At 50.0% G+C, this 25,114-nt stretch overlaps 2 protein-coding genes and 1 long non-coding RNA gene across 6 annotated transcripts in view; 2 read left to right on the top strand and 1 right to left on the bottom strand.

The window, feature by feature from the left end:
• VWA2 (von Willebrand factor A domain containing 2) overlaps window positions 1–14,307 on the top strand; it is a 33,757-nt gene extending 19,450 nt beyond the window's left edge. The window contains exons 9-18 of one of the 2 annotated variants that reach the window (XM_056352268.1): window positions 79–134; window positions 961–1,068; window positions 1,898–2,479; window positions 2,798–3,349; window positions 6,480–6,602; window positions 7,328–10,417; window positions 10,901–10,986; window positions 12,127–12,249; window positions 12,280–12,317; window positions 14,197–14,307. In XM_056352268.1, coding sequence (XP_056208243.1) covers window positions 79–134; window positions 961–1,068; window positions 1,898–2,479; window positions 2,798–3,349; window positions 6,480–6,602; window positions 7,328–7,386 — 1,480 coding nt within the window. In that variant the 3' untranslated portion in view covers window positions 7,387–10,417; window positions 10,901–10,986; window positions 12,127–12,249; window positions 12,280–12,317; window positions 14,197–14,307. Of the gene's footprint in view, window positions 1–78; window positions 135–960; window positions 1,069–1,897; window positions 2,480–2,797; window positions 3,350–6,479; window positions 6,603–7,327; window positions 10,987–12,126; window positions 12,250–12,279; window positions 12,318–14,196 lie in introns of both variants that reach the window. The other variant, XM_056352269.1, reaches the window with a different exon arrangement.
• Window positions 12,560–25,114, bottom strand: part of AFAP1L2 (actin filament associated protein 1 like 2) — a 71,307-nt gene continuing 58,752 nt past the window's right edge. For 2 of the 3 annotated variants that reach the window (XM_056352264.1, XM_056352265.1), the window contains 14 exons: window positions 24,726–24,931; window positions 23,953–24,132; window positions 23,299–23,388; window positions 22,453–22,537; window positions 21,577–21,681; window positions 20,729–20,940; window positions 18,876–19,021; window positions 18,185–18,287; window positions 17,238–17,477; window positions 16,971–17,148; window positions 16,555–16,722; window positions 16,100–16,281; window positions 15,389–15,517; window positions 12,560–15,017 (listed from right to left, as the gene is read on the bottom strand). In XM_056352264.1, coding sequence (XP_056208239.1) covers window positions 14,991–15,017; window positions 15,389–15,517; window positions 16,100–16,281; window positions 16,555–16,722; window positions 16,971–17,148; window positions 17,238–17,477; window positions 18,185–18,287; window positions 18,876–19,021; window positions 20,729–20,940; window positions 21,577–21,681; window positions 22,453–22,537; window positions 23,299–23,388; window positions 23,953–24,132; window positions 24,726–24,931 — 2,051 coding nt within the window. In that variant the 3' untranslated portion in view covers window positions 12,560–14,990. The remainder of the gene's footprint in view (window positions 15,018–15,388; window positions 15,518–16,099; window positions 16,282–16,554; window positions 16,723–16,970; window positions 17,149–17,237; window positions 17,478–18,184; window positions 18,288–18,875; window positions 19,022–20,728; window positions 20,941–21,576; window positions 21,682–22,452; window positions 22,538–23,298; window positions 23,389–23,952; window positions 24,133–24,725; window positions 24,932–25,114) is intronic. The other variant, XM_056352266.1, reaches the window with a different exon arrangement.
• Window positions 14,420–15,455, top strand: LOC130155218 (uncharacterized). Its single transcript, XR_008823945.1, has 2 exons — window positions 14,420–14,533; window positions 15,191–15,455. It is a non-coding gene; the product is annotated as an uncharacterized LOC130155218 (long non-coding RNA).

The following is a 25,114-nucleotide window of genomic DNA, read 5'->3' as shown; positions in this document are numbered from 1 at the left end:
GAAAACACAGTAAAATCAGCCTCGAAGATACCTTGTTAATCTTTGGATTCATAATAGGTTTTATTCTTCCTGTTTCAGGTGGAAGAGAGTCTTAATAAAACACCCATCCAGATGCTTCCGAACGGTATGTCCAGGTAGGACTTAGCCTTTTAAAAATTATATTTACAAAGCAGGAAAGGTAATAACTAAAGAATAAAAAGATGGGGGGTAACTTCTAGAAATTTTGTTCTGTGTGAGAGATTGTGATCCTTAGCAAGAAGTTGATGATATGTCTATTTTTTTTTTGTCTCACGGATATCTGTGATCGGAGTTCTTTTGGATTAAAATATCTCCCCATCATTTCTCCTTCCACTTGAGGAGCCAGTTAATCCTCATCTGCTCTTGACCCAGGGGCAGAAGCTTGCACTGCTTCCCAGTGCCAGTGGGCAGTAAGATGCCTCCACTCCCATTCACTTGGTACCATGAACATCATCAGTTTTAGCAGGGAGCCTGATGCTTGTTGATTGCCAGCCTGGTTTTGTGACTCTGGAAACAGCTATGGTCCTTCTGATCTGCCCTTAAGCCCACCTTTTTGCTGGTTCAGGTGACAGTGGCTTTGTGAGTACAGTGTTGTCCAAGCAGCGGGCTGGACTCTGATCCCTTTGGTGTCAGGGTGAATCTGGCAGGGCTGCGTGGCCTTTAGCAACCTGTATGTACCCGAATGCAACTGCGCTGGTGTTACTCCAAAGCAGAGGAAGGAGGTCAGTCTGGTTTGCTGCCTTCACCGCTGCCTGTTGGAGAGCCATCCAGTGAAACTGCCGTGGAGGTGAGGGCGCACGTGGCCCGGCCTTAGTTCAGGCTCTGCAGCAAGAGGGGCGGAGGTGTGACCCCTTTCCCAATGGCGATGCTCACACTGCATGGGATGGGAAGGGGCAGGCTGCCTGCTGACTCCCTGTCTTTCCCTTCCCTGGTCCCCTTTAGACCCTTGTGACTCCCAGCCATGCCAGAACGGGGGCACGTGTGTCCCAGAGGGACTGGACAGATACCACTGCCTCTGCCCGGTGGGCTACAGAGGAGGCATCCACTGCGGTAGGTGGGAACCTGTGCTTTTCCTTCTGGGCTGTGTCCTGCCTTTGCAGCGCCCCTTGCACAGCCACGGGGACGATGGGGTCGGGCTGCAGCTGCCGGGCTTTTCTCCAGGAGACAGGCTGAGCTTGCTCATGCTGGTTATGGCTCTGTCAGGCCCAGTGGCTGGGTCTTGCTGCTTAGAAACCTCATGGGTGCGGGCAGCACTGATTACAGACAGTGTCATACCTTGTGTGGTGTGGTTTCTAAATGCAGGTGCCAGGTGAGCAGGAGAATAGCGAAACTGGGGGAGGCACATAGGTGTGCCTGTTGGTCCCCTCCCAGTACACATGGGCACAAGAGGGACTCCTGATTTTGGGGGTGCGATGTAAGAAACCCAGGAAGGTCCTGATCTTAAAAAAATGCCTTGTACTTTCTTCCCCCTGAATCAAGACTCACACTTGAAAGTGTCTCAGGGTGTTACAGGTGAGGGTCTGGTGCTTGGACTCTCTCCTTTCTCCAATACACGATGCACTGAAACTCTTAAGTGTTTTCCCTGGAGTACTAAGAGAGTGGAGTTGTAATTTCTAATTTGAAGTTTGCCATCCAAAAGTTCAGGGATCCCCCCAGACTCCCCTAGATACCTCCTGTCTCTGAAGGCTTATGTGGCATCCAGCCAAAATAAACCCGGCACGATTGTCCTCCAGCTCATGACATGTCTGGCAAACCATTTAGGTTACTGGGCACAATGTCCCTTCTCCACACCACAGGGCTTCCAGCAGGCCCCAGCTGGGGTGCCTGGCACACTTGTCTTGTTGCCCTGTGAATGATGAATTGCTGTCTCCCTTTTCAGCACCAAAGCTGAGCCTCCAGTGTGGTGTGGCTCTCCTTTTCCTGATGGACAGCTCGGCAGGGGTCACGCTGGAAGGGTTCCTACGCTACAAGGCGTTCCTCAAGAGGTTCCTCCAAGCAGTGATGGGCCAGGACTCACCAATGAATGTGGGGGTGGCCCAGTACGATAATGATGTCAGGATACCCATTGAAGTGGGCCAACACAAGGATGCGTTCAGTCTCATAAAGAGCATTGATGCTTTGAATTTCAGTGGGGGAGGAACCCTGACAGGCAAAGCCCTGCAGCATATTGCACAGCACGGGTTTAGGAGCACCCCGGTCTCTGCAGACATACAGGATGATCTGCTGCATGTGGTTGTCTTGCTTACTGACTCCAAGTCCCAGGATCCAGTGGCAGAAGCTGCTAAGAACGTGAGGGACCAAGATCTCTTCTTGATTGGTGTGGGCAGCAGCCTCATGAGAGCAGAGCTGACCAAGGTGACTGGCAATCCAAAGCAGGCAATTCTCTACTCAGACCCCCAGGACCTGTTCAACAGGATCCCAGAGCTGCAGAGGAGAATCTGCAGTGTGGACAATCCTGAAGGTAAGACTGTGATATGGGCATTGTGGGACGAGTTTGTCAAACCGTGGGGAGTCTTCTGAACTCCACTGGGAAGGAGGGAAGGACAGAAGGGTGAACGTCCTTGTTTTGTTTGTGTCAGTCACAGATCCAGGAGCTAACCTGCCATCACTGCTTTTATGATGGGTCTCTTTCTGTTGGTGTGAAAGGGTGGTAGATCACCCTTCACTATCAGTGATCAGCACTGATGAATTTTGCCCGCCATTTCCCTCCCCTGCTTATTTCAGTCAGAAAGGAGTATGTATATATTCTGAAAAATTTTTTTTGCACTCTTTTATCCAGGCTGCCGGGTGCAGTCTCTTGATTGGGCATTTGCAGTGGATGCCTCGGCTGGAGTTGGCCTGGAGAACTTTCTGCGGCTGAGGAGCTTTGTCAGGAGCAGCTGTTTGCACTTCAGCATCAACCGGGATGTCACCCAAGTTGCCCTTGTGATCTATGGCAGTGAAGCTCACACTGCATTTGCTTTGGACACCCACACAAGCAATTCAGCTGTCCTCCAAGCCATTGACCAGGTGCCTTTCCTTGGGGGCTTGGCCTCTGCTGGCAGCGCCTTGCTACATGTCTACGGTGACGTGATGACAGTGCAGAAGGGAGCAAGACCTGGTGTCAACAAGGTGGTGGTAGTGCTCACAAATGGAGGCGGCATGGAGGATGCAGCTGCCCCAGCTCAGCAGCTGAGGCACAACGGCATCTTGGTGTTTGTGGCTGTCATTGGGGATGCGCAGAGGGACACGCTGCTGAGGGTTGCTGGATCTCCCGACTACCTGGTCCACATCTCCTCCTATGAAGACCTGCAGTATTACCAAGACCTTATCATCGAAAGAATATGTGAAGGTGAGAGAGCATCCCACCCTCGCTCTTTATGCTGCTGCCACTAGCTATTAGCATAGGTTTTATGATGGCTTTACTGAGTGAGCTCAATACTATCTTTTGCATTTACAGATGGGGAAGCTATGGCAGAGATATGTTGGCCGTCCAAATCAATCCTATAGGAATAGGAACCAGCTCTCCTAAGATTCAGTCCAGTGGGTGAGACTGGGCTTAGGGTGACTGGCTCTTTCCAGCCCTGCCAGGTCTAGGTTTGGCTTTCCCCAAAAGAAAAAGAAGTTTGCTGTTTTACTGATGTTGCTTTAAACCTGTAGAATTTGCTCTGTGTTACTGTATGTAACTCCCGATGCTGGGGAGGCTTAAAGGGGCACATTGCTGCAGCCAACAGTGGTGGTCCCTGGGTGAGTTCTCTGCTGTCTTTTTAAAACAGGTGTGTGCCCAGGTGTTTGCAAAGTGGTGGGTCTGAAACCTCATCACTGCTGTTCCTCTTTAGTGTCCTGCTACTGAAGTTATTGTGTAGGTTCTCAATGTTTTATTTGTGTTGCACAGGATTTAATCCTAAAATCAGACTCTGCCCATTTTGAAGCCTGCAGGCTGTTAAACTGAGGCCTTCAGACAACCTGTGATTAGTTTTATTTGCAGGACCAAATCCTTATCTCCAAAATGAGAGGGAAGAATTTTCAGATATCCACGTAAAAGCTCCTGTCTGTGCAAAAAAAAGGTGCACTTTCTTCAAGACTTCAAGTCCTGAGGGCCAGTCCCCAGCTGGGAAAAAATTGATTCTGATACCAAGTTTGAAACAGTTGCATGCTGAGTGTGAGTGACAGTGTCTGATGGACAGCTTTTCAGAAAGGATTGCAGTCCTGGGTTGCAGGCGTTAGTGGTGGCGAAAGTGCTTCTAGTTAAAATGCCATGCTTTGTTTCTCGTTCAAAATAGTCCAAGTTTAACATCTAGCTATTCACTTTTGTTAATGTTTTAACCTGTTTGTAAGATCAAATGAAGAAGCATGTTGAGCTTCAGCACAATCAAAGGTCCTTTTAACCTCTGGGCAAGCCCGTGGCTCCGTCAGGGTTAGGAAGAACTACAGCACTCTCTCTTTGAGGTGACAGTTTCTACCTGGAGCTTTTCAGTGTGCTCCTTTTCCAGTGGTATTTTCAGCTGTGTTGTTATAAAAACAAGCTACTGTACCATGAAATTAACTACAGTGCCAAGGATGAAGGGGAAGAGATGGCAAGGTTCAATGAGTCAGGGTAATAACATATCATTTCCTGAGACTGAATTGCTGCTTTCATTTCATGCGCAGGTAATCGCTGTTTGCACTAGATAGGCTGGGAGCAAGGGCGATGTAAAGATAAGCCCTTCATTCAGTCTTCTGCTCCCAAGTACAAAACTCATAACAGAACCATTGTCTGTGAAAGAACTTTAAAAAAATTGTGACTCGTGATAAAAGTATTTGAGAAACAGACCCTGCCTCTGGACACCTGGAATATTGTATTTATTCTGAGGCTCAGCTGAAAAGAGACCAGGAAAAAAAACAATGATCCAGATCTAAGAGAAAAGATCCCAAGCATTAAATATATATGAATCTGATTAATGGAAATACAGGCTCTTGGGATCGTCAAAGGGTATAATCCCTGAAGTGCAAGAAGCTTATTTAAGATGATACTGTGTTAATGGTAGGCTTGAGTTCAGAGAAATGGTGTCTGGGCAGAACAGCATGATTCTGCCAAACGAGGACTGCAAGGTTACTCTGTGGAGCAGCCATGGGGGGAAGTGGTGGATGCAAGGTGTGAAGCAGAGCACCATGGAAAAGCTCTCTGGGTAGCCACCAGCACCTGGAAGAGGAGTGGTGTGTCCAAGAGATCTGGCTTTCATTGCCAGCAGCTCTACCAACCTACAAAGAAAGCAAAAGTGTGCATCCCTGAGGATACGCTGTCAGGCAGGACCCCATCTGAGATGTCCCGTGATGACAAAAATGTTGTTGAACCCAACTTGGCTCCGTATAAAATCAACAGGAACTAAAGACTGAGATGTCTCAGATCTAGGATTTGACTTCAAAAACCCTGAATTTCAATGTTAATTTTGCCAGTCTTAGGCGTAGGTTGAGAATTGATGTGCACATACCATTATCTGTACAGGGAGAATGAACACAGCATGTGCTAAGATGTACTAACCACCCTGATGTATAGGGATAGAATTAATATTCTTTCCTTCTCCCCCTTTTCCTACTCCCTATGATTTTTTGTACCGCAAAGGGCAAGGCTAGCAGTTCCAGCCTTTCACCATGTAGCTGTTCAGCAAAGGAATTTCACTTCCTTACCAACACTGTGGTGTTGTAGCCAGCAGACTGGAAGCAAATCTCTCTGGGATGCTGCTACTTAACCTAATGTATGTGCGGCAAGGCAGCATGAAACACTTGCCAGCCCTGCTGACAGCTGAGCCCTGTTAAGAAGGTTGGGAAAGCTGTAACATACTTCATGAGAACAAGGTTAATAATGACTTGGGCCATGGTTTGCAGGCTTTTCTCTCAAACCTCCTAGAAAAGAAACCCAGAAATTTTTCCTGTGTTGTTTTCTATTCATGCCATCCCTGCTTTCCACCTGACTTCTTATCCTTGCTCCTCTTTGGTGGAAACTCAGATCCTCTCCAGGGCAAAGTGGGGTTTGAACTCCAGGGGTGTTTGGGGTTGTAAACTGCTTGGAGCAGGCATGTGTCTTGCTCTGCACTGGCAGTGTCTGGATGTAAGGGGCTCAGAGGTGCTTATGTGTTCAGTACACAGCTCTGAAGATGCTAAATTTTGCTTTTCTTTGATATGCAGCCTAACATGATGTCACTCTTTTAAGCTTTATTAAGAATATTCTCCTCCAGATTAGAACATGTAGCAAAGCCGTTCTTCATCCTCTTCTTTAGGTTAAACGCAGAGGAGTTTGTCCTCTACAGCAAGACGGGTTTGTGAGCTTGCACCCTCTGCCATGTTGATGTGGTTTTCCAATCCCATTAGCCCTAGGTGATGTTTTTGATGCCTGGGGTATATAGTTGCTGTTATTTGTGTAGCATTCCTGATGGACATGGGTCCTAGCTATTAATGCTCTGTAGGGGTGCCTGAGCCTGCTGTCCTGCTTGTGTTTGTTGCAGAAGCAAAAAGCCCTGTGAACCTGTGCAAACCCAACCCATGCATGAACCAGGGTGTATGCATCCTTGGGCCTGGGAGCTACCGGTGTGAATGCCACGGCTGGGAAGGACCTCACTGTGAGAGCAGTAAGGATCAGCAGATGGTGGCCACGGCAGGTGTCATCTGTTCTGCCTAGCCCCTCTGAACGGGTCCCACATCTTCATCTCTTCCTTGAGCAGAGGTGTGGCTGTAACTCTTGCATAACTGTTTGGTGACCAGGTCTTGGTGCTGATGTGGCCTCTGTCACATGGGGAGTGCAGAGGTTTGCGCTGCTGAAGGGAACAAGGGCTTCTGTCAAGCAGCTGTGCCCTGTTTTATGCATTCACTAAGCAAGCTGACTGAGAGGAGCCCAAGAAGGTCTAATAATTCTGGTATTTTTCCGTTCTGTTCTGTTCCTTTTTTCCCCCTCTGCCCTGCTAGAAGTAACAATCCCTCCTTGACTCCTGGGGTGGAAAGCTCTGGCTCCCTTTTAATTGGAGGGAGTGTTTCTGTTGGAGCATGACCTCCTCCCTATTGCTTTCCATGTCTTCCATGGTGCAAAAGCCTCCCCTTTGCCTTACTCCTCCTCAGCAGAATAGCAAAAGGAGGTGGTGAGCTCCCGGCTCCCTACAGGTGGTCTGTGCCCATAGTGAGAAGCTGCCAATTAAGTGAGTTTCCCCCTTGACCAATATTCTGCTCTTTACCTGACCCCAGGAGTTATGCCTGTCAGCTAAGGCCAAGAGGTGCTTGGTGGGTTGTAATGGACTGAGCATGAGCTTATCCCTTGGTTCTAAAGCCCCTGTCCCACATCTGTGCTTCCCTTCTGCAACAGGAGTTCTCCGGGGTAATTCTCCAAGATCCCCAAGTCTTCCTCTGCACTCCCATGTGTGATGGAGTCCAAGGGGTTTGCGGCATTTCTCCAGGGTCCCTCGGCACACCAAAAGGCATGTGGATCAGAGACACTGACACAGATGCGCAGAGTGCTCCAGTTCTCCGTCCAGGAACACTTACTGCCACATGCAGGCACGATCCAGCAAGCCATCACTGTCCTTGGCAATGACTGAGTTGCTCCAGCACAGGGACTGTGCTGATGCCGTTCCCAGTTCCTGCACTGCACAAACTGGGCTTCCCAGTGTGCCCTTTCTTTTTTAATTGAAGTAAATATTTGTGTTTAAGTATTTATTATTGGCATTTTGCATTTCCTCTTCCAGATTCTAGTGTCATGGGATAGTTTTTTTGAACAGACTTCTTTCTTGCGAGATCTTTGAGTTAGTCTAAAAATATGTACAAGTCTGAGCAGTTCTGGAGCTCCTGCTGAAGGGGTGTAATGTAGATTACACACTGGCAGTCCAGTGCTGGAGTGAGCGGTGTGTTACACGCAGGAGGATTAGGAAGAGGAAGCAGAATTGATTAGGAGCATCTATTCTGTTTTGTAAGTTGTCCATGCTGCTTTTCTTCTCTGAATTTATTTGGAGTGATTGAATATGAATATAGTTTAGCTTCATAGGCATTTTGTAGCCATGTAATTCTGATAAGGAGGGGTTTGAAAAGGATTGGTTTTGCAAGAGCATTTAATGGTTTATTCAACTCCAAAGCAGTGCTGTGACTGTGTGCGTTGCTGTTTTTCAGTGGGTGCGTTGGCTGGTTTTCTCCTAGATTTGATCCAGGTCAAATCCAGTTACCTGTGCTGCAAACACCCCAAGTAAGGGCAGTCCCCCAACTTTGTTTGCAAACAAAGGTCTGACCTGTTGTAGACTCTGGATGAAGCTATGGTTTGTACCATCCTGCTGGTCTTTGGACTTTGGTCTGTCTGCTTTGAAGTTGAACTCCATTCTTCCCCTCCCAGCCTCACTCTTGTCAGCCAGCCACAGTCTGACCTGGAGGGGACAGGACCAGGACAACCTCCTGAGCAGCTTTGCATGGGTGCTGGGAGCAGAGCGTGGTAGGCAACGTGCAGGTTAGAGGAGGAAGAAGCTTGGACCTCTCCTCCCAGATCTTAGTCACCTTTTCCTTTCTCCTCCTGCTGGCCACCTCTTTGCTCTCTCCTTTGCTGGTGCATATTTTTCTTTTATTCCTTCTTTTTAGCCCATTCCAGGTCAGGTCTGACCTTGTCTTTTTGGTACTGTTTCCCAGCTCAGAGCTTTGTCATGTCACTTTGCTCTCCTTGTGGAGCTGCCTGGGGAGAACAGGGTGCTTGTCCTGGCCTGAGCACAGACGGTGAGCATTTCTGCCTCCCCTTGTTTTAAGCTGATCTTGTCCCCAGCACAGCAGTGGTCTCTCTAGCTCAAGCTGGGCCTCTGGTGGGCTGTGATGGTTCACGTGTCTCCAAAGACAGTTTGGCCACATGCCTGCACCCTTCTGAGCATCAGCCTCACGGGATCCCTGGATCAATTTGCCCAGGAAGCTGTGAAATTTATGCAGTTGCTCCCCCAGGGCATGTAGTTCACAGTGTTGGGTTGTTCTGTGCTGCCTTTCCCATGGCATCCATCACCTTGGGAGAGCAGGAGCAGCTCTGGGCAGGGCTGGGGCAGAGATGTTAACTGTGACTGCCAGCACTCATGAAAATAGCGTCTGTTGTTCCCCAAAGAAAAATCCCTTCACCCAGGTGTCTTGGCCCTATGTTTGAATAGTAATGTTAAAAGTACAAAGAGAAGCACAAATAACTGTGCAGGTTTGTTGTCAAAAGAAGAATGGTCTAAGAGCACTCTTGGGGGTGAAAGCTGGCAGTGAGACAGGAGCAGTACTGTTGTACCTTGTGGGAGAAACCAGGCTGGGAGAAAGAGTTTCTTCTTTTCATTGTTATCTTAGTAGATTGTCTGTGTCCTACAGCACAGCAAAATAGAAGGAAGGGCTGACGTTTGGGAGAGAAAGAGTAACTAACCTATTAAAGTTACCTACTTGGGCACCGCTGTAGTTAAGTATTGCCTGAGCTGTAAAACCGTCGCTCGTCTCTTCGTGTAGGGAGAACAGGCTAGATGAGGCTCACAGCTGACAACAAAGATGTGGTTGGTGTTTTATGGTGCAGGACTGTCTGTAGAGCCAGCTGGGTTCCAGCCAGACTGCTCTGAAACTCTCCCTGGCCTCCCTGCTCATCCTCTGTGGTGTGACGGGTCAGAGGCTGCCGTGTCTCGCCCTCGCTGCTCTGTTGGGTTTGCAGCTCCCTGGCAGTTTCTGTGCTATAGTTTCTCCGACAGCATCATTAGTTCCCTCTTCACAGGCATCTGTCCTCTGCAGGATCAGTCTTCCCTCTCAAATGGAAGCATATTCCCCTTGTCTGGCAGGCAGCTCTGGAGCTGGGACGTGCTTTCCTGCCCTAATACAAGTGCCTAAAGGGCCTTGTGTCCCTGTTGCAGGATAGTTTGTACAGCGCTGCTGAGCACTTCGCTTTGTGGCAAATGCGGTTCGCTGTAATCTTTGTAAGTTCTCTTTGTTTTAGTACAGAGCTAGTATGTACCTCTTTCGAGTGCATGGGCTTTACTGGGACAAAAGATGCTTGCCTGGGTCCTGAGCTGGGGGAAACCCCGCATTTGTACCATCCTGCTGGTTTTAAGCACAGACAGACAAACCTCTGTGTGCGATTCAGGAATCACAGACTGCAAAATCTCACGCAGGGGACAACATTTTCATGCTGGATGGGATACATCTAGCTCTGTGCATCAGTTTGTCACATAGAGATGGCATGAAAGATTGGAAACTCATGGAGCAGCTTCAGGAAAGCTGGTTCCTAAGCCCAGTCCTTAAGCTCTGGGTACATCTGGCTGAGGTCTTGGTGCCTATGTGTCGGGGCTATACTTGTGCTGTGACTGTGACCTTCCTCCCGAATGCGGCTGATCGCTGAAGCCTCGGATGGTTTTGCAGATGTGCGGTGGCAGTGGCAGCACCCAGCAGCTCTCCTTTTGTACAGGCCAAAGCACTTTGCAAGGTAAGAATGTGGTGGGGCTTTGGGAGGAGGTGGGAAAAGCCAAACTGGTAACAAAGGTCAGGATATACTGGATGGTCACAGGCAAGCAGGGTGCTGCTGAGTAGTTGTTGGAGCAGTTTTGTTTTTCTTTTTGAAAAACCAGTTTGAATAATGTCTAGGCCCTTTCTCCTGCAAATTTTAGTTAAAAAAGAGTAAGAAAGCAAGTGGCTTGGGTCTCTGACGTGATCCCTTATTAAATTCACTCTCACAGACTTGCTTTGATTCGATCAGAAATACTTAACAAGAACTTACCTGATGGGAGCTCATTCCCTTAAGGGTTGATGTTTGCACCTGGCACAGCCACCGAGGAGGTGGGGTCCCTGCAAAGCCAGCGCTAATCCTGTCTGGCATCAGGGGAGTGCAGAGGATGATGTCTGTGCCAGGTCACCTTAGATGTCTGGGCTGCTGTTACTCACGGAGCTGTGAATTACTCTCGCCCTGTAGGATTGCTGGGCGAGCCTTGGCTGGTTGTGGGGCATGTGCTGACTTCAGGGGAGAGCCTGTTTCTCCTTTAAGAAACTGGGATTTAAGTAAGTACCATGAATTTCACCCCCTTTAGCCTTACCTTCCCTCAGCAAGCAAAATCACACCTATTTGTGATGACTAAATGTGTTGGTGCCTGTACTGCAAAGGCTGCAGCAGGGAAGCTGGGCTTCGGACCCCTCTGTGCCACCCTCCCCGGGCACCAACAGCCAGGGCCGGGCTGCGTGAGGTCTGCTGAAGCTGTCCTGAAAGCACCTGGCTGCTTCTTTTTTCCTTTAAAATCTGGTGCTTTATGTGTGTCTTAGTTGCAAATCACAAGCTCTCCTGATCAGCTAGGCGTGACCCCCCAGTAGCTGTTGTAGGGTTGTTCTGTGTATCCAAAGCAGGAACTGAAGGTACTTAGGTGATAAACTTGCTTAGAAAAAGGGTTTGTAGTGGCAAATTTAGTTCCAGATGAATACGGGCTTCTGCTTGCGACACGCTGCAGGCTCTGTAGTGGCCTGACTGCATTGTGCACAGGTGAGAGTCACGCTGGGAATAACTAACAAAGTGTTAATAATAAGCATGAAATTACATGTTAGGCGTTCGGTAGCAGTAGGAGCTCTGCCTCCCAACACAGCTGTGTCTCTGGGCCTGATCCTTAAACATGGTATTTTGTAGGAAGAGACCGCATTTGAGCCAGGCACAAGGGCTTTGTGGTGCTTGGGGGAGCGAACCCTTCAGTCTGATGCAGCCATGACCCTTGGCAGCTGTGTTTGGTGCCAGGATGGTCCGTGGGGATCAAAAGGCAGAAGTGCGCTTGGGGGCAGCTGGTGCTGGTGCTGAGGGGTTGGAAAGCAGCCATAGGTGATGGCCAGTGCTGCTGGGGAAGGGCAAAAGCAATTGCTACTTCCCCTTCAGCTCACGCAATCAGCAATCCCAAATCGAGTTGCTCTGGCCGGATTCCTGGGTTCAGAGGCTGTCAGGACACTAATGGGCTTGTTGGCAGGTTTGTGTCAATGGGTGGGCTAGGAAAGGCAGGGGAGCGGGACCTTCTCCAGGACTTTGTGCTGTAGCTTCGCTGCCTTCCCGGGCTTGCTGCCGGAGCTAGTAGTGGTACAGCCACCAAAAGATACTTCACGGGTGCCTGTTCTGTAATGACTGGCCTCAACCACTTTCTTCACTTAACTGTTTTCCTTCCTTTCTAGCGAAACCCCATCCTGGTTTTCCCAACCATGACCGCAGCAGGCACCAAGCCTTGCAGACAGTTGCTATCTAGTGGCCAGAGGAAGGTACTGGATGTATTTCTCTCCGCTGGTTTTGTGCAAGATGTATTTCTCTCCACTGGTTTTGTGCAAGAGGACTGCGCTATGGAGATACAGGCCGGAGTCTGTTCCAGGTATTCATGCAAATTGTCAGGGTTATTGCTATTTTTCAGTGGGTTAGCTGTCCAGAATTTTTTTTGGTTGACAGTGCATTAACTATAGAGGGCTAAATTATTTAAGATACAGTCCATTGCAGTTACAGACGGCATAGCTAAGGAACTTTAGTAACAGTGTCGAGAGACTGGGGGTGTGATGTGCTTGAAATGCACTGGCAAGTAGAGCAGGGACAAGCCACATTACAAAGAAAAAACACTAGTAACATAATATACTCAACATTTTATTATAAAACCCTCTAAAGCGCCACTTTATAGGTCACAGTTACAACAAAGGAAATGCCTTGAGTTAGGAAAACAATGGGGATGCAGAGACATTGTTTAACACTTCTTGTCTGGGGAACACGTGTTGCTCAGGACTTGCCTTGCCTATGTTTACCATCCCCTGATGGAGATATCCCAGCAGGACCACTGAAGTTGGCTGGGCTGTGGTGGGGAAAGCAGAGCTGCTCTCGTTCATCCATCGCTGTCTCAGTACCACTGTGAAATGTCTGGACAACTTCTAGAGGACGACAGCAGGGTGTACAGTGAGGACATGGTACTACACATACATTTAGGGGGTAGAGACGGTCTCCTGCCAAGCTCACTATGGGTCAGAACAAAAGCTTCATGGTGTCTGTGGCCTCCCTGTGCTTTGGAGAGGAAAGTCCCCTGGGTCCTGAAGCAGAAGTTCCAGTGGTTTATTTGCATGGATTTTTCCTATGTGCAGCCCTTGCACAGGGACAGACCTGACAGCTAGGGCTGACTGATGTACTCCTGAGGCCTGGGATTAGCAATTCCTTCATCTGCACCACAGTGAAGATGTCAAAGTAAAAAAAAAAAAAAAGGGGGGGGGGGGCAGGGGGAGTAAGTGCTTTGTTGCACCCCAGCTCTGTGGTAATGGCAGGCAAGCCCAGAGCCCCTCATCAGCATGTTGTCATTCACCCCAGTGCCACCACAAGCTCCAGGTGTCGGAGCCCTGCACCCCCAGAGCTTTTGGGCCTTTGTGTGAAGAAAGAGCATCTGTTTAGAGGTGGACTCAGGCCTGTGAAAGGTTTTCAAGGGTTAGGAAGGCACAACATTTTGCCTGTTTTTACTCTGGGTTGAAGTGCTGTCTATTGGTATAGCTGCAAGGACCCCAGGAACACCCCAGCCAGGGTACTGGTGCTGCTTTAGCTTTGCAGGGTTGGAAAGCAGCTGCAGCCCTGGCACAGTCAACCCAGTTACTGAGCCTGGGCTCCAGGGCTAAAGGACCATCAGAAGAGACAGGCAGAGGTGTCCCCAGGCCACCAGCCACGACAGCAGGTTACAGGGAGGAGAGGGTGTATGGACTTCTGACGCTCCCCCTACCCCCTTCAGATTTCAGTGTCTCTCAGCTTAACAGTCCCAAATGCCCAACATCTTCTATTACAGAGCTTGGCGAGGGCAGAGAGGGGTGGGCTTTGTGAGCCACAGTGGAAGGGCCCAAAGGCTAGATTAAGTTTAATAATTTGGAAGTAAGGGTGACAGCACCAAGATGGCCAACAGCCCACCAGAGATGGGGTGGTTCAATCTGGACCGAGAACCTGGAGAAGAGCAGGTCAGGCTGCTGGGCCCTGCCCATGGGGAGGGGCCCCTTTCGCACGGGGATACCTTCAGCAGATTGTACAGCTGTGGCTCTATGAGGACCAGAGAGCATCAGCAAAGTGGTGCTTGCAGCTGGGGCAGGAGCACCCAGACAGCTTTACCTCCCCTCCCCTGAGAAAGGGCAAGCCCTGAATGATACATTGGGATCCAGCTTCCCCATACAACAGCTGAGCAGGCCTAGGCCTTTTGTAAATTATTAATAAACCTTCAACTATATATTTTTTTTCTCCCCCAGAAAAAACTCTTCAGGTGAAGTAGAACAAGATCTTCAAGAAAATTAACTGAATCTGCTTGGAAGATCATCTTTGCCCAGAGCTCTTGGTGCCACCAGTCTGTAACACAGCTTACAGCATGAGAAGGTGAGCAGGGATCTTCCTTCGTACTCTGGCAAGTCTGCAGCTGGCTGGCAGGAGTGAGCACATGCTGGGATGCATCAGGACATAGATTGAAACCCCCCTGGACAGGTTGCTGCGTGCTTCTCCTTCATGTCTCGAGCATCGCTCAGGTGTGGGTAGCGCCCTTGGCTGAAGGCTGGGTGAAATGCAGCTGCGTGATGACTGGCAGCAAGACAGGTGAGACTTTAGTTGGCTGCAGTTTGCCATGACAGGTTGAAAACCACTGGGTTATAAAGAACAGCAAAGGACCCTTCTGAACACACTACTGGCACTAGTATAGAAACCTTAATAACTCACAGATAAGCCTTCAGAGTAGAAATACACAAAACATCCCTATGTACAGTAACATTCTTGTTTACGTCAACTGGGTTAGGAATTTGATGCAAGGATTGCCACTGGTTGTTATTGTTTTAGCTACATGATTGGGACTTGTCTGGAAAGAGCGAGATCATTTGGGATAACTCATAGCGGCAGCTGTTGACTCCATTGCTGCATCTGGGCAGTTGGCGCGGCATGGAGGAGGCACCTGGTGTGTGGTTGTGTTGCACACCCAGTCTCCACCTACAGATAACTGAATCCCCTTGGCCATGCGTGAGCAATTCCAGTCTTTAGTTCATCTCTGAAAAACGTGGTTCTAACTAGCTCCCTTCTTCTCCCATTCCTGCCAAGGAATAAAGGCAAATTAGTCAAAAGGCAAATCTGGCAAGCCACAGTAGCCATAATGTGCACAGGATCAACCCGATCATCTGGTACCAGAGTGGTTTTGGCCATAGGTTGTGTCAGGGATGTCTCTCCATTTAAGCAATATGTGTATTTAATAATTTAAAATTGCAGCCAAGGCAAACCCAGGTGAAAAGACCAGAGGAAGACCAGGCTGGCTGGCTCTGAGTGGTGCTCAGTCAGGGGTGCTTCCCAGATGTGGGACCCCCCCCACCGCCCCATCCCACCAGAAGGCAGTCTGCTGCACTGCTACGAGGGAAAAGCAGCGGCTGTCCCAGGTGGATTTTTCTCCTGTACCGGTTGGTGCGTTACCTTAGCTTTCTGTAGGACTGTTCCCTTCCCTGTCACCATGACGGATAAAGGACGATTTTTTAAAGCCGTTGCTGAATTGACTGGTGAGTTCTCTGCGCTGTTTGCTGGACTAGCACTTTTTGCTTGAATCTACAATAAAAATAATAGAAAGGGCGATGACTTCAGACTACTGAGATTGCTGCCTTTTCCATCTCCTAGTCAGTCACATCCCGCTTGCACAGAGGTGCATTTTTTCCAGTGACATGCCTGCTTTGAAGTACAACCAAGATGTGTGTGTGTGGTGTGTTTGGGTGTTGAGGACTCAAGCAGAGGTACAGAGGGGCTCAGGTGGTGACCATCTCCATTTCATGGGAACCAAGCTCCCATGAAGGAATTCAGATGCCTGAATCTCCTTCCCCGTAAACATCCCTTTGCTCAGCTGAGCACAAGGTGCTGGGTCCTGACCTGCATGGGCCTGGAGGGCGTCACTCAAGGTCCTACAGGGAAGTACAGCCCTTCTCTCACCTCCCCCTTGCTGCTGTTACCTCATTACATTATATATAATAATACAGTACTTAGGGATGACATATAACTACAATCTATACAATTATATAAGGTTATATATGATAGTATAATACTGTATTAATTATTATATTATTAAGCAAACTGAGGAAGTGCAACTGCCTGGCTGCTGGGAAGCTGCTGTGCATCCCAGGGGTGCCCCCCACGTACCCGGGGGGCTGCATTCTCCAAATGTGTGGTGTCCACTGCAGTGCCCAATGTCACGGGACCAGACTCTGCCTTCTTCAGATTCTCCTTCACCTCCACCAGGCTCAGCTCCAGGTCAACCCTCCGACTCTCCTTCCTTTTGCATTCTTCTTCTATCTCCTTCAGCCTCTGCTCCAGGCTCTTGTCTGTGAAGGGAGCGGTAACTTGGTGCTAGCCAGGTACTTGGGGAGCTTATGAGGGTAGCAGGGACCAGGGCATGTCCTGTACGTTTTCCCCCAGAAGGGACTGTGGCAGAGCAAGCTCTCGCTCTAGTGCAGTTTGGGCTATGTGGTTTGGCTCAAAGTGCCAGTTCTCCCCCTTGCCCCTTCTGGTCCCAGCTGGGCCAGGTTCAGTGCCCCCTCCTTCCCTGTGATCCCACCTTGGCTCACTTCCACACATCACACCTTGCCCTGCTGTACCTGTGCTGCCCCCAAGCATTTCCTTCAGCTCCCGCCTCTCCTTGCGCAGCTGTGTGAGCTGAGCCCGGATTTCATCCTTTTCCTTCTCCAGCCGTTCCTTCTCCTCTGTAAAACGCTTCACCTCTGCCTCCGTCCTGTTCTTGCCCAGCTTGGTTTCCACTGCTGCTGCTAGAAACATGAGCCACCAACACAAGCTCAGTCAGGGGAAAAAGTAGGAGGAAAAATCTTTTCAGGTGCTTGGAAAGAAAATGAATGAAGGTGTGGAAAGTCACCAGTTGGGAAACTTAGCTTAGCCCCTTGGGCACTGTAAAGCTACTGTACAGTAGCAGGAAGCTGAACCATCGGGCAAAACTCGGCTCCCTGCGAGCACCCCTGCTGCAGCAGGCACCTGCTGCCCCCCCGTGCAGCCCGCTCACCTGGCAGTGGCATCTTGGGCCGGTGTGCGGGCAGTAGCTGGGGGCTGCCCGCTGTCACTGTGCCCAGCGGTGCCTCAGGGGCTGGCTGGGGGAAGGCGATGTTCTGCTGCTGGGGCTGGATTTTGATGGCGGGCATCCGTGGCAGTGCCTCATTGGGCTCTGGCTTCTCCAGGTGTTTCTGTGGGGGGAAAACAAAGCGGGATAAGGCAGTGGTGGGCAGTGGCTCAGTGATGAAGCCTGGCCCCGCACCACAGTTCAAGACAGTACCTGCTCCGAGGTCTCCATCACCTTACTACAGGGCTCGGCCTCCTTAGCCACGAGGGCTGTCTCGGCTGCGCTCTCTGCTGCAGCCTTGTTGGCGGCCCTTTCTAAAGATGGTGAGCCAAGGGGTGAAGGCTGGCATGGCTTCTTTTCAGCAGTGTGTAGGAAGGACTTCACTGGGGTGAGATCCAGGTATACTCTGTCTTGATCTCCCTGTGGTTTACTCTCGCTCTTGGGTACTTCTTCCTGCAAAATGAGAATGTTCTTCTGAAAAGGGACCACCTACTGCAGCCAGAAGTGCAGGAAACATCTCACTGCAGAGCAGCATCACCTCACGCAATCTGGAGAATTTTCCTTAAACCTTAGAGAAACTACAGCCCGATTCTCTTAAGTCATTCCGTACAGGGCTTTTTGGTGTACTGAAGGAAAGGCCCCTCCTGCTCTACTTTAATAGGTCTTTCCAATGGTAGCAGCAGCCCCATGCAAGGATCTCACACACTTGTACATCTAGCAACCCCTGCCAGGTTCTGTGACTTTCCTGGGATAACAGTCCCATCCCTAGCGTGGCCCATCTTTCTTGTCCTTACACACAGGACTTGCTCTCACAGGCATCAAAAGGAATTTTAATAGTGTATTGTTTGGAGCCCAGTTTATTTATCACCAAATCACCATGCTGTTTGCTGATGGAAACTGTGGGATTTTATCCCAGCTGCTTGAGGATCCCTACAGTACCCTGCTGGAAACGTCTCTCCCATTCCTTAGCAACTCCTCTCCAGTGCTTGCTTCTGCCCTGTTGCAAAAGCCTGGATTTCCCCATGGGCTGGGAATCCCCTTTGCTACTGTTGGAAAACTTCTCCCTTCGCTGGTGGAGACTGGCCCCGGCCAGATGTTTGCCCATGGTCTCCACAGAGCTTGCTGCAGCAGGGTAGCTGCCTGCAGCGCTGACATCTTACCACAGGCAGGTCCACATCGTCATACAGCTCCTCCTGCTGCATCCTGGCCTTGGGCAGGTTGTCGATGTAGGCGTTGGGCTCAGAGTACTTCCTCTGCATTAAGCTGTGAACAGGCAGCGGGACGTCCCATCAGGAGGGACTGGTCTCGCCACGTGGCCGTGCTGTGCTGCATTTTGGAGCATTCAAACATTGCAGTCCTGGGGTCTGGCCAGGGGCATGCAGCCAGACGCAGGAGATGAGAAGGCAGAGGCATGCAGCAGCGTGATCACTGCTCCCCTTGCCCGTTAAGCAGCACCTACCAGAGCGGGGCTGCAGTTCCTCTTTGCTGTCTCCCCCAGCCCTTGGGCACAGCACTGCAGCAGCACGACTGCTCTGCCCCAGTGGCATGGTGAACCTGCGGCACCACAGCCCCAGCCAAGCCCACCCCACCAGCCTGCCTTTGCAAAAGCCACCTGGGCATGTGCCCCATGCCCTGTGGCAGGCTGCAGCTCAGGTTAGATGCATCGTGGTGGGACAATGACAAGTGCTCTCCTGTCCTGCACTGAGCTTCCAAAGAAAGCGACTAAGCTGCAGCTGTGAATTTAGCAGCTATTCCCACGGCAGGCAGCCTCCCGCAAGCGGAGGGACCCCCGCTCCGGTTTGCTTCCCCTCTACCAGCCCCATGCAGCCCCACCTGTTACCACTGACATACAAGAAGGAGTTCTTGGCAGCGCTCACGATGCAGGAAACCCTGTCGGCATCCACGTAATCGTAGGTAAATTCCTCCGGGTCTGTTTTTGAACCAGACTCGGACAAGAGGAGGCCCAGCCAGTGGCCCATTTCCTCCGAGGACTTTGCCTACAAGGAGATCAGACAGACAGGACAGGTTGCAACAGCAGCTCCTCTGCGGTCCCAAAGCTAACGCTGACTTAGCCTTGAGTAGGGAAGTATGCTGGCAGTCCTCTCAGCTGGCAAGGGGAAAGATGAACTGTTGAGTGTTACTTATATTAAACCTGAGACTGCATTAAAAGAAAAATTAACCGCTCTGCGTACGGACTGATTCACAGATTTGGAAGATACCTGAATGCAGCTCTTCACTTAACTCCTTCCTAAAATTTCTAGTCAGTCTGCATTTTCCTTGCAATGGGGATCAACTTGGCTGCCTACAAGAGTAAGAGAATTCTCTGGAGATGCTGGTGGGGAGCCAGCTTTGGCAAGGCAAGTGCATGGGTTTTATTTTGCACCAGCAGAGCGCAGCAATGGGCTTGTCAAACACAGCCCTGCAAGTGCAAGGAGACCCCAGCGCTCCAGGGAGCCTGCGAGTTCCTTAAGCCAGAGCCCCAACCCCTTCCAGGGCTGTTTGCACAGGGGAGAGGGGAAGGGAAGAGTTTAAAGTGGGATCAGGATCAGAGAACATCAAAGAGAGCCCCTTGCTTTCATATGGGCAGTACCAAATTCCCAGCTGCAGTGAACAGCCTGACAGTTTGCAAAATGAAGAATTAAATACAGTGCCTTGAAGTCAGCTCTAGCACAGAGCCATGTGCACTTCCCAGTAGCAGGGGATTTCTACCTGAAGCAAGAAGAAGCGGGCTGATGTAGCCATCTTTGGCTTTGATTTGAGGAGTTAAGAGCAGTATTCTCAAGGTAAAATTCAGGGCAAGTGAATCCCAAACTGGAAAGTATATTTTAAGCTTTCAATCTGTTTTAGTTTGCAGAGACTTCAGTCCCTGGGAAGCCCGCCAGCTAGCCAGTCTGTACATGGAGTCTGACATCCCAACAAAATACACGTTCTTCCATTCACAAAACGTAGATTTTCCCAGCACCTCTTCTTCACATTTGTAATTGGGCAAAATTTCTTAGACACAGATATACCCTGAATCAGAAGCTAAACAAAAACACCTTCAAGCCTCACGGCAGGCCCTTGAAGTCAGTTGTTTAGCTATAAATATCCACCCACTAGAAAAATACAGGAAATTGCTCACATTGTCCACCTCCTACTATAATTGCACTGTCGTCAGGGAAAGCTAAGATTAGAGATAAACAGTCCTGGATGCCAGTGAAGGAAAGTAACAGACGGACATCAATTCACTTGCACTTTCAAGTGAAGATCTGTGATCAGTTTACTTTGGGATGCATGACCCATGGCTTTGGGACTCTCTGTTTTCTGTTCTCCTAACCACAGACTTAAATCATTGAAATGGCATTCATCTCACCTAACATTAACCACCTGAAATGCGTCCCATATAATTTTATCATCCAAGGTTATCCTATAGTCAGTGGAGAGGGATGGACACCTCCAGAGGACCCTTCATCCCATCCTAAGGTGACTGCCTAAGATGAAGGCTGAATGGTCCTCTGGGTGCACCAGCATCAGATACAGCCTGGATTACCAGCTAGGTAGGACACCTTCTAGGTGACCACTCACAGATAAGCCGAAGTCCCATGCTTCAGGTTCTGTTTTGCTGGACTGTGTGTTCCTCTGGAGGACCTCACCAGTCTTTAGGCCCACTGAGACACCCAAGCTGATGACTTAAAGCAGAACTTTCTTGGAGTTATACACCTTACCTCCAGGATGACCCGTTCTTCCCCGTTGTGCAGGATGCGGAAGGAGTAGAGATGATCAGGGCTTGGCTCTGGGATAATTTCGCAACCTGCCAAACTCAGGGGCTGTTGAGCCAGTTTGCTTCGGTTCTTGTCCTGGTAGAAATGGAGGTGACCATCTTTTATCTGACACCAGCGGGACTTCCACTGGCTGTTCACTAGCACATTCAGGTAACCTGCAAGCAAGCACAGTCTACTTAGGCACATTTTTCACCCCATGGCGACAGGGAATCCAAACTCATGAATGGGGATTTCTGATGGGTAACTTCCGAGGTTACCACAGAACACAAAGCCACAGGCAACAACAAAGAGCAAAAGCACAAAGACAAGCTGTCTTATCCATACAAAACAGGGAGAAAAGGGTAAAAATCTGTTCAAAGTGACACCCTTGAAATTCAGGTTGGGTTTGGAGCAGCAAGTTGGCTGCAGATGTTTGGATGAAGTTGGTCCTGGATGGTGAATACCAGCTGACCCATACAACTCTCCCTGCTGACTCCCACACCCTAGGAAGAGCAGCACAGAGGCCCTTTGCATGCATGTCTGGTGTTGCCTGCCCTTCCTCTTGGGTCACCCTGCGAGCTATATTGCCTGCCCTTGTAAGCCACACAGTCACCTTAATGTGTAAGAGGCACCGCAGTCTGCATGGACTTACTGGCACGGACCAAGCAGACTGTGGCCTCTTTGCCTGCCCCAGCGGGACAGCGTGGCACACATGTGTTTGAGCAGGAGGATGCCTGGTGCTCATTCTGCCCTGCACACTGAAATCCAGCCCTGAGACAAGTCCCTGTAGAGGGGCTCGTGCTGCCACTTACTTGAAGTCTCCAGGGATCTCTCTGGGCTATCCAGGGAGCTGGATTTTTTCCTCCCAAGGTTCATCAGGTTGCTCAGTTTCAGGCCAGTTGTTCCCTTCTTCTTAACTACCAGAAAAGAAAAAGGTATACGTGTGGCTTACCCAGCATTTTCCTACTGAGCACATCAGTGATTGTACAAATATTGCTGTCTATTCATCAGATAATCCAGGTAAGAAATGAAGTTGGATATTTTCAGTCCAGATATTCCTTCCCACTATCACAACAAAGTGATGAAGCCCTAGTGTAGAGGGACTCAGCAGCTGAGCTCTGTTGGGTGACTCCAGTGAGTCCTCATCATAGATTTCTCTTTCCCCCTCTGTGATATTAAGATGGGTCCCGCCATCCTTTTAATAAAGTATCTCTGCTTTTTACATATTTCCCTACCCAATCTTATAGATGGGGAATTCAGCTTAAAGCCCAGAGTTGGATGCCCTAGTGTGAAGGTGTAACTGTCCCATTGGAGACAGCTCAGCATTTCACACAGGTACTCCAAGTCTCTCTGCAGAGATCTCTGAGGAAGGTCACTTAGGCTGCATTTATGCCATCTCAAACAATCCCAAAGTGACTTGCCCAGAGTCATGCACAGGATCTCTCTGGCACAGCAGGTATCACACCCAGGTTTCTCAAGCCCTACCCCAACTCCGTAACTGCTGAGAAATCCCAACATCCACCTGTCAATTCATTATGGAAAAAGGCACTGAAATCAAATTCACACGCAGCTTTCACCCTGCAGCAGGTCAGTTTGAGACTGTGGTGGCAGGAGAAGCTACAGACCCCCCCTGCCACATGCAGGGTCAATGGCTCCATTTCCCTCTCGTTCCCAGGGTGAGGGTTTACCATCTTTTGTCTCAGCTGTCTCTGGGTGGCCATCTGTGCTGCTCCCACTCTCGGAGGCTGCAGAGTACCTCTCAGATACCTCCACCTGTCAACAAGCACCAGACACAAGCTCCACAGATGCACATGACACATTCCTCCAGCCAGCATCCACTGCAAGTACCTTCCCTCTCCCCAAATTACAAGATCCCACCCTCCTCTTAAGACCTCCCTCACCTGCCCGCTCACACCGTGCCCTCACATTATTTCTGAGCCTGGCACAAGCAGATCCAGCACATGAACTGCCCCGGCTGGGCTTCCCTCTGAGGTGGCACGGTGGCACCACCAGTGCCACCCCCTGGCCTCCTGCCCTGCAGCTTGGCTGGTGGGAGCATTTGCCAGTCCCCATCGCAGGACATGGGCACAGGAATTGGCTAGGTGCCCAGACAGGTCCATTTTGGGTATTGACTAGTGACTTATGAAGGCTTATCTCTCCTTTCGCTGTTTTGGAACAAGCTGCCTCCCAGGAAAGCGTCACCTAAACCTGGACTAGAGAGACTGGCCCAAACCCTGGCATCCAAGGGTGCGTGTCCCTTCCAAAGCTCTTGGTGAGCACAGCTGTCCCTTTGGATGAGAGTGGCTGCAGTCCTGCATGGAGGAGAGCCCAGTGCTGAGTCAGTTTTGGGAGAAAGACATGGCAAGGAAAAGGAAGACTGTTCCAGTAACGCTCCTTTTAAGCGGAACAGGGATCTGGTTACTCTCGTATCGGTCTTTTCTCTGATAAAATTACTGTACCTACAACTCTTATTTATTAAAGGAACAGGGTGGAAAAGCCTAAGTGCTAGTTCTCTCTGTAGAGACAAGGCGTACCTTTGGGTAACTGAGCCGCTGCGACTCTGGGATGTACTGGTTGCCTTCACTGCCTCCTTCACACAGCAGCCCGCTGGTCTCTTGAATTACCTGTGCAGCAGAGGAAGCCATAGCCTGTGAGAGAGCTGCAGGAACGGGATCAATATTTCTTCCCCACCCAGGAAAGGGAAAACCACAGCAGCCTGGGAGGCGTATAGTTTATTCTCCCTGCGACCCTGGGGACTCTCCTGGTGTTGCAGCAGGCAGCCAGCACAAGCCGCCAGATGGACCCAAGTCAGCCGGGGAGAGGCTGCCAGCAAAGGCAGTCCCGGTGCCTCGCAGCCCCGCTGCTGCTCCGGGCTCCACAAAGGCTCCTGCTGCTGCCTCAGGGAAAGGGCCACATCTTCCTGCAGTCTCAGCCAACTCGTGCTGGGCACCCACCCCAGACATCCCTGGGCACGGCAGCTGGCTGGGAGGTCCCTCTACAGCAAGGGAGCTGCGGGAAGAAGCCATCCCAGGGCATGAAAATGAAGTGGTGTATTTGTGTATGGGCTTACAGTGAGGAAGGGAGCCAGAGCACACAAGGACAGGCCTGAGATAAGATATGGTTTCCCAGCAAAGCCAGAGTAGAAGCATGGGAGCACCAGAGGTGCAAGCCCCAAAGGCGCCACTGACCCTGAGCCACTGCTCTGCCTGGTCTTTACTCTGCAGCCCCAGCACGATGACATCAGCGTTCATGGGGATGATCTTCAGCTTGTGCTCTTTCTTCCTCACTTGCTTTTCCTTGTGAATGACAGTGCAGCCCAGCAAATTCACATCAAGCTGAGGGCTGTGGTCTTTGGAGCTCTTGTAGCACTGGGGAAGGAAGATGGAAGGGCAGGTACTAAGAGGCTGAGGACGAGCTTTCCCTCTCGCTCACTGGTGTAAACTCCACCCTAGAAGTGGCTCGGTGCAACCACACACACACATATTAAGTGCACTGAACACAAGAAAGTCCTATAGGTCCTACAAGGCTGCAGTGTCTATGCAGACTACATACAGAACATCTCCGTATGTCTAGAGATACACATACATCTATGTACAGGCATGTATAGTCTGAAATACATCTCACAGATACTGCTAGAGGGTCAAGCGTGTGGTTAGCCAGTGGGGTAAGCGTCCCTTCTGCTTAACCACCTCAAAAAGTTTCCCCAAAAAGCATCTCTAGGCATTTGGAGAGTTTGGGATTTTGCCTGCAAATGTGCCCTTGTGCCCCCCTCAGCAGCCCCATGACCACATCCCTTCTGAAAATGGAACGAGATCCCCAAATCTCTGGGACATTGTTTTTGAAGCACTACTTCTACCGGTACTTTGGTTTTGTCAGCTAGTTAACATGGCCTGAGGTGCCACTTCCCTCCCCAGCTCATGCAAATAAGTTGTTTTAGGCAGAGAGTGGAGGATCTACCTACCAGCAACCTGGTGTCCTTGATAACACACAGCTGTTTTGCCCACTGTCCCAGCCACTTCTTTCTCCACAGGAAAGCACAGATGCGGGCATCCTTCATCAGCTCAATGGTGGCCTCCGTGGATGGCCACTGGTGGGTTGCTGACTTGCCTTTGCTGCTCTCTTCTTCATCATAAGATTCATAGGAGCTACTAACAGCTTCACCATCTTCTATAACAAAAGCAAAGCTCTATCATTACGTACATTTCTAGGACAGCTCAGCCTACTGCTTGCCTCAGCCATGCTCACACATGCAAAAGCTTTCAGCACAGGGACATGTCTTTTGAGGCTCTCCTACAGGAAGATAATCAATAGGAAAATAACCCTCATAGATCCTTTTTTCTTTCTAGCCCA

Source organism: Falco biarmicus, chromosome 9, assembly GCF_023638135.1.
Source record: "Falco biarmicus isolate bFalBia1 chromosome 9, bFalBia1.pri, whole genome shotgun sequence".
Classification (NCBI taxonomy): Eukaryota; Metazoa; Chordata; class Aves; order Falconiformes; family Falconidae; genus Falco; species Falco biarmicus.
Note: the sequence above shows the minus strand (reverse complement) of the source record. Positions and strands in the feature narration are given on the sequence as shown.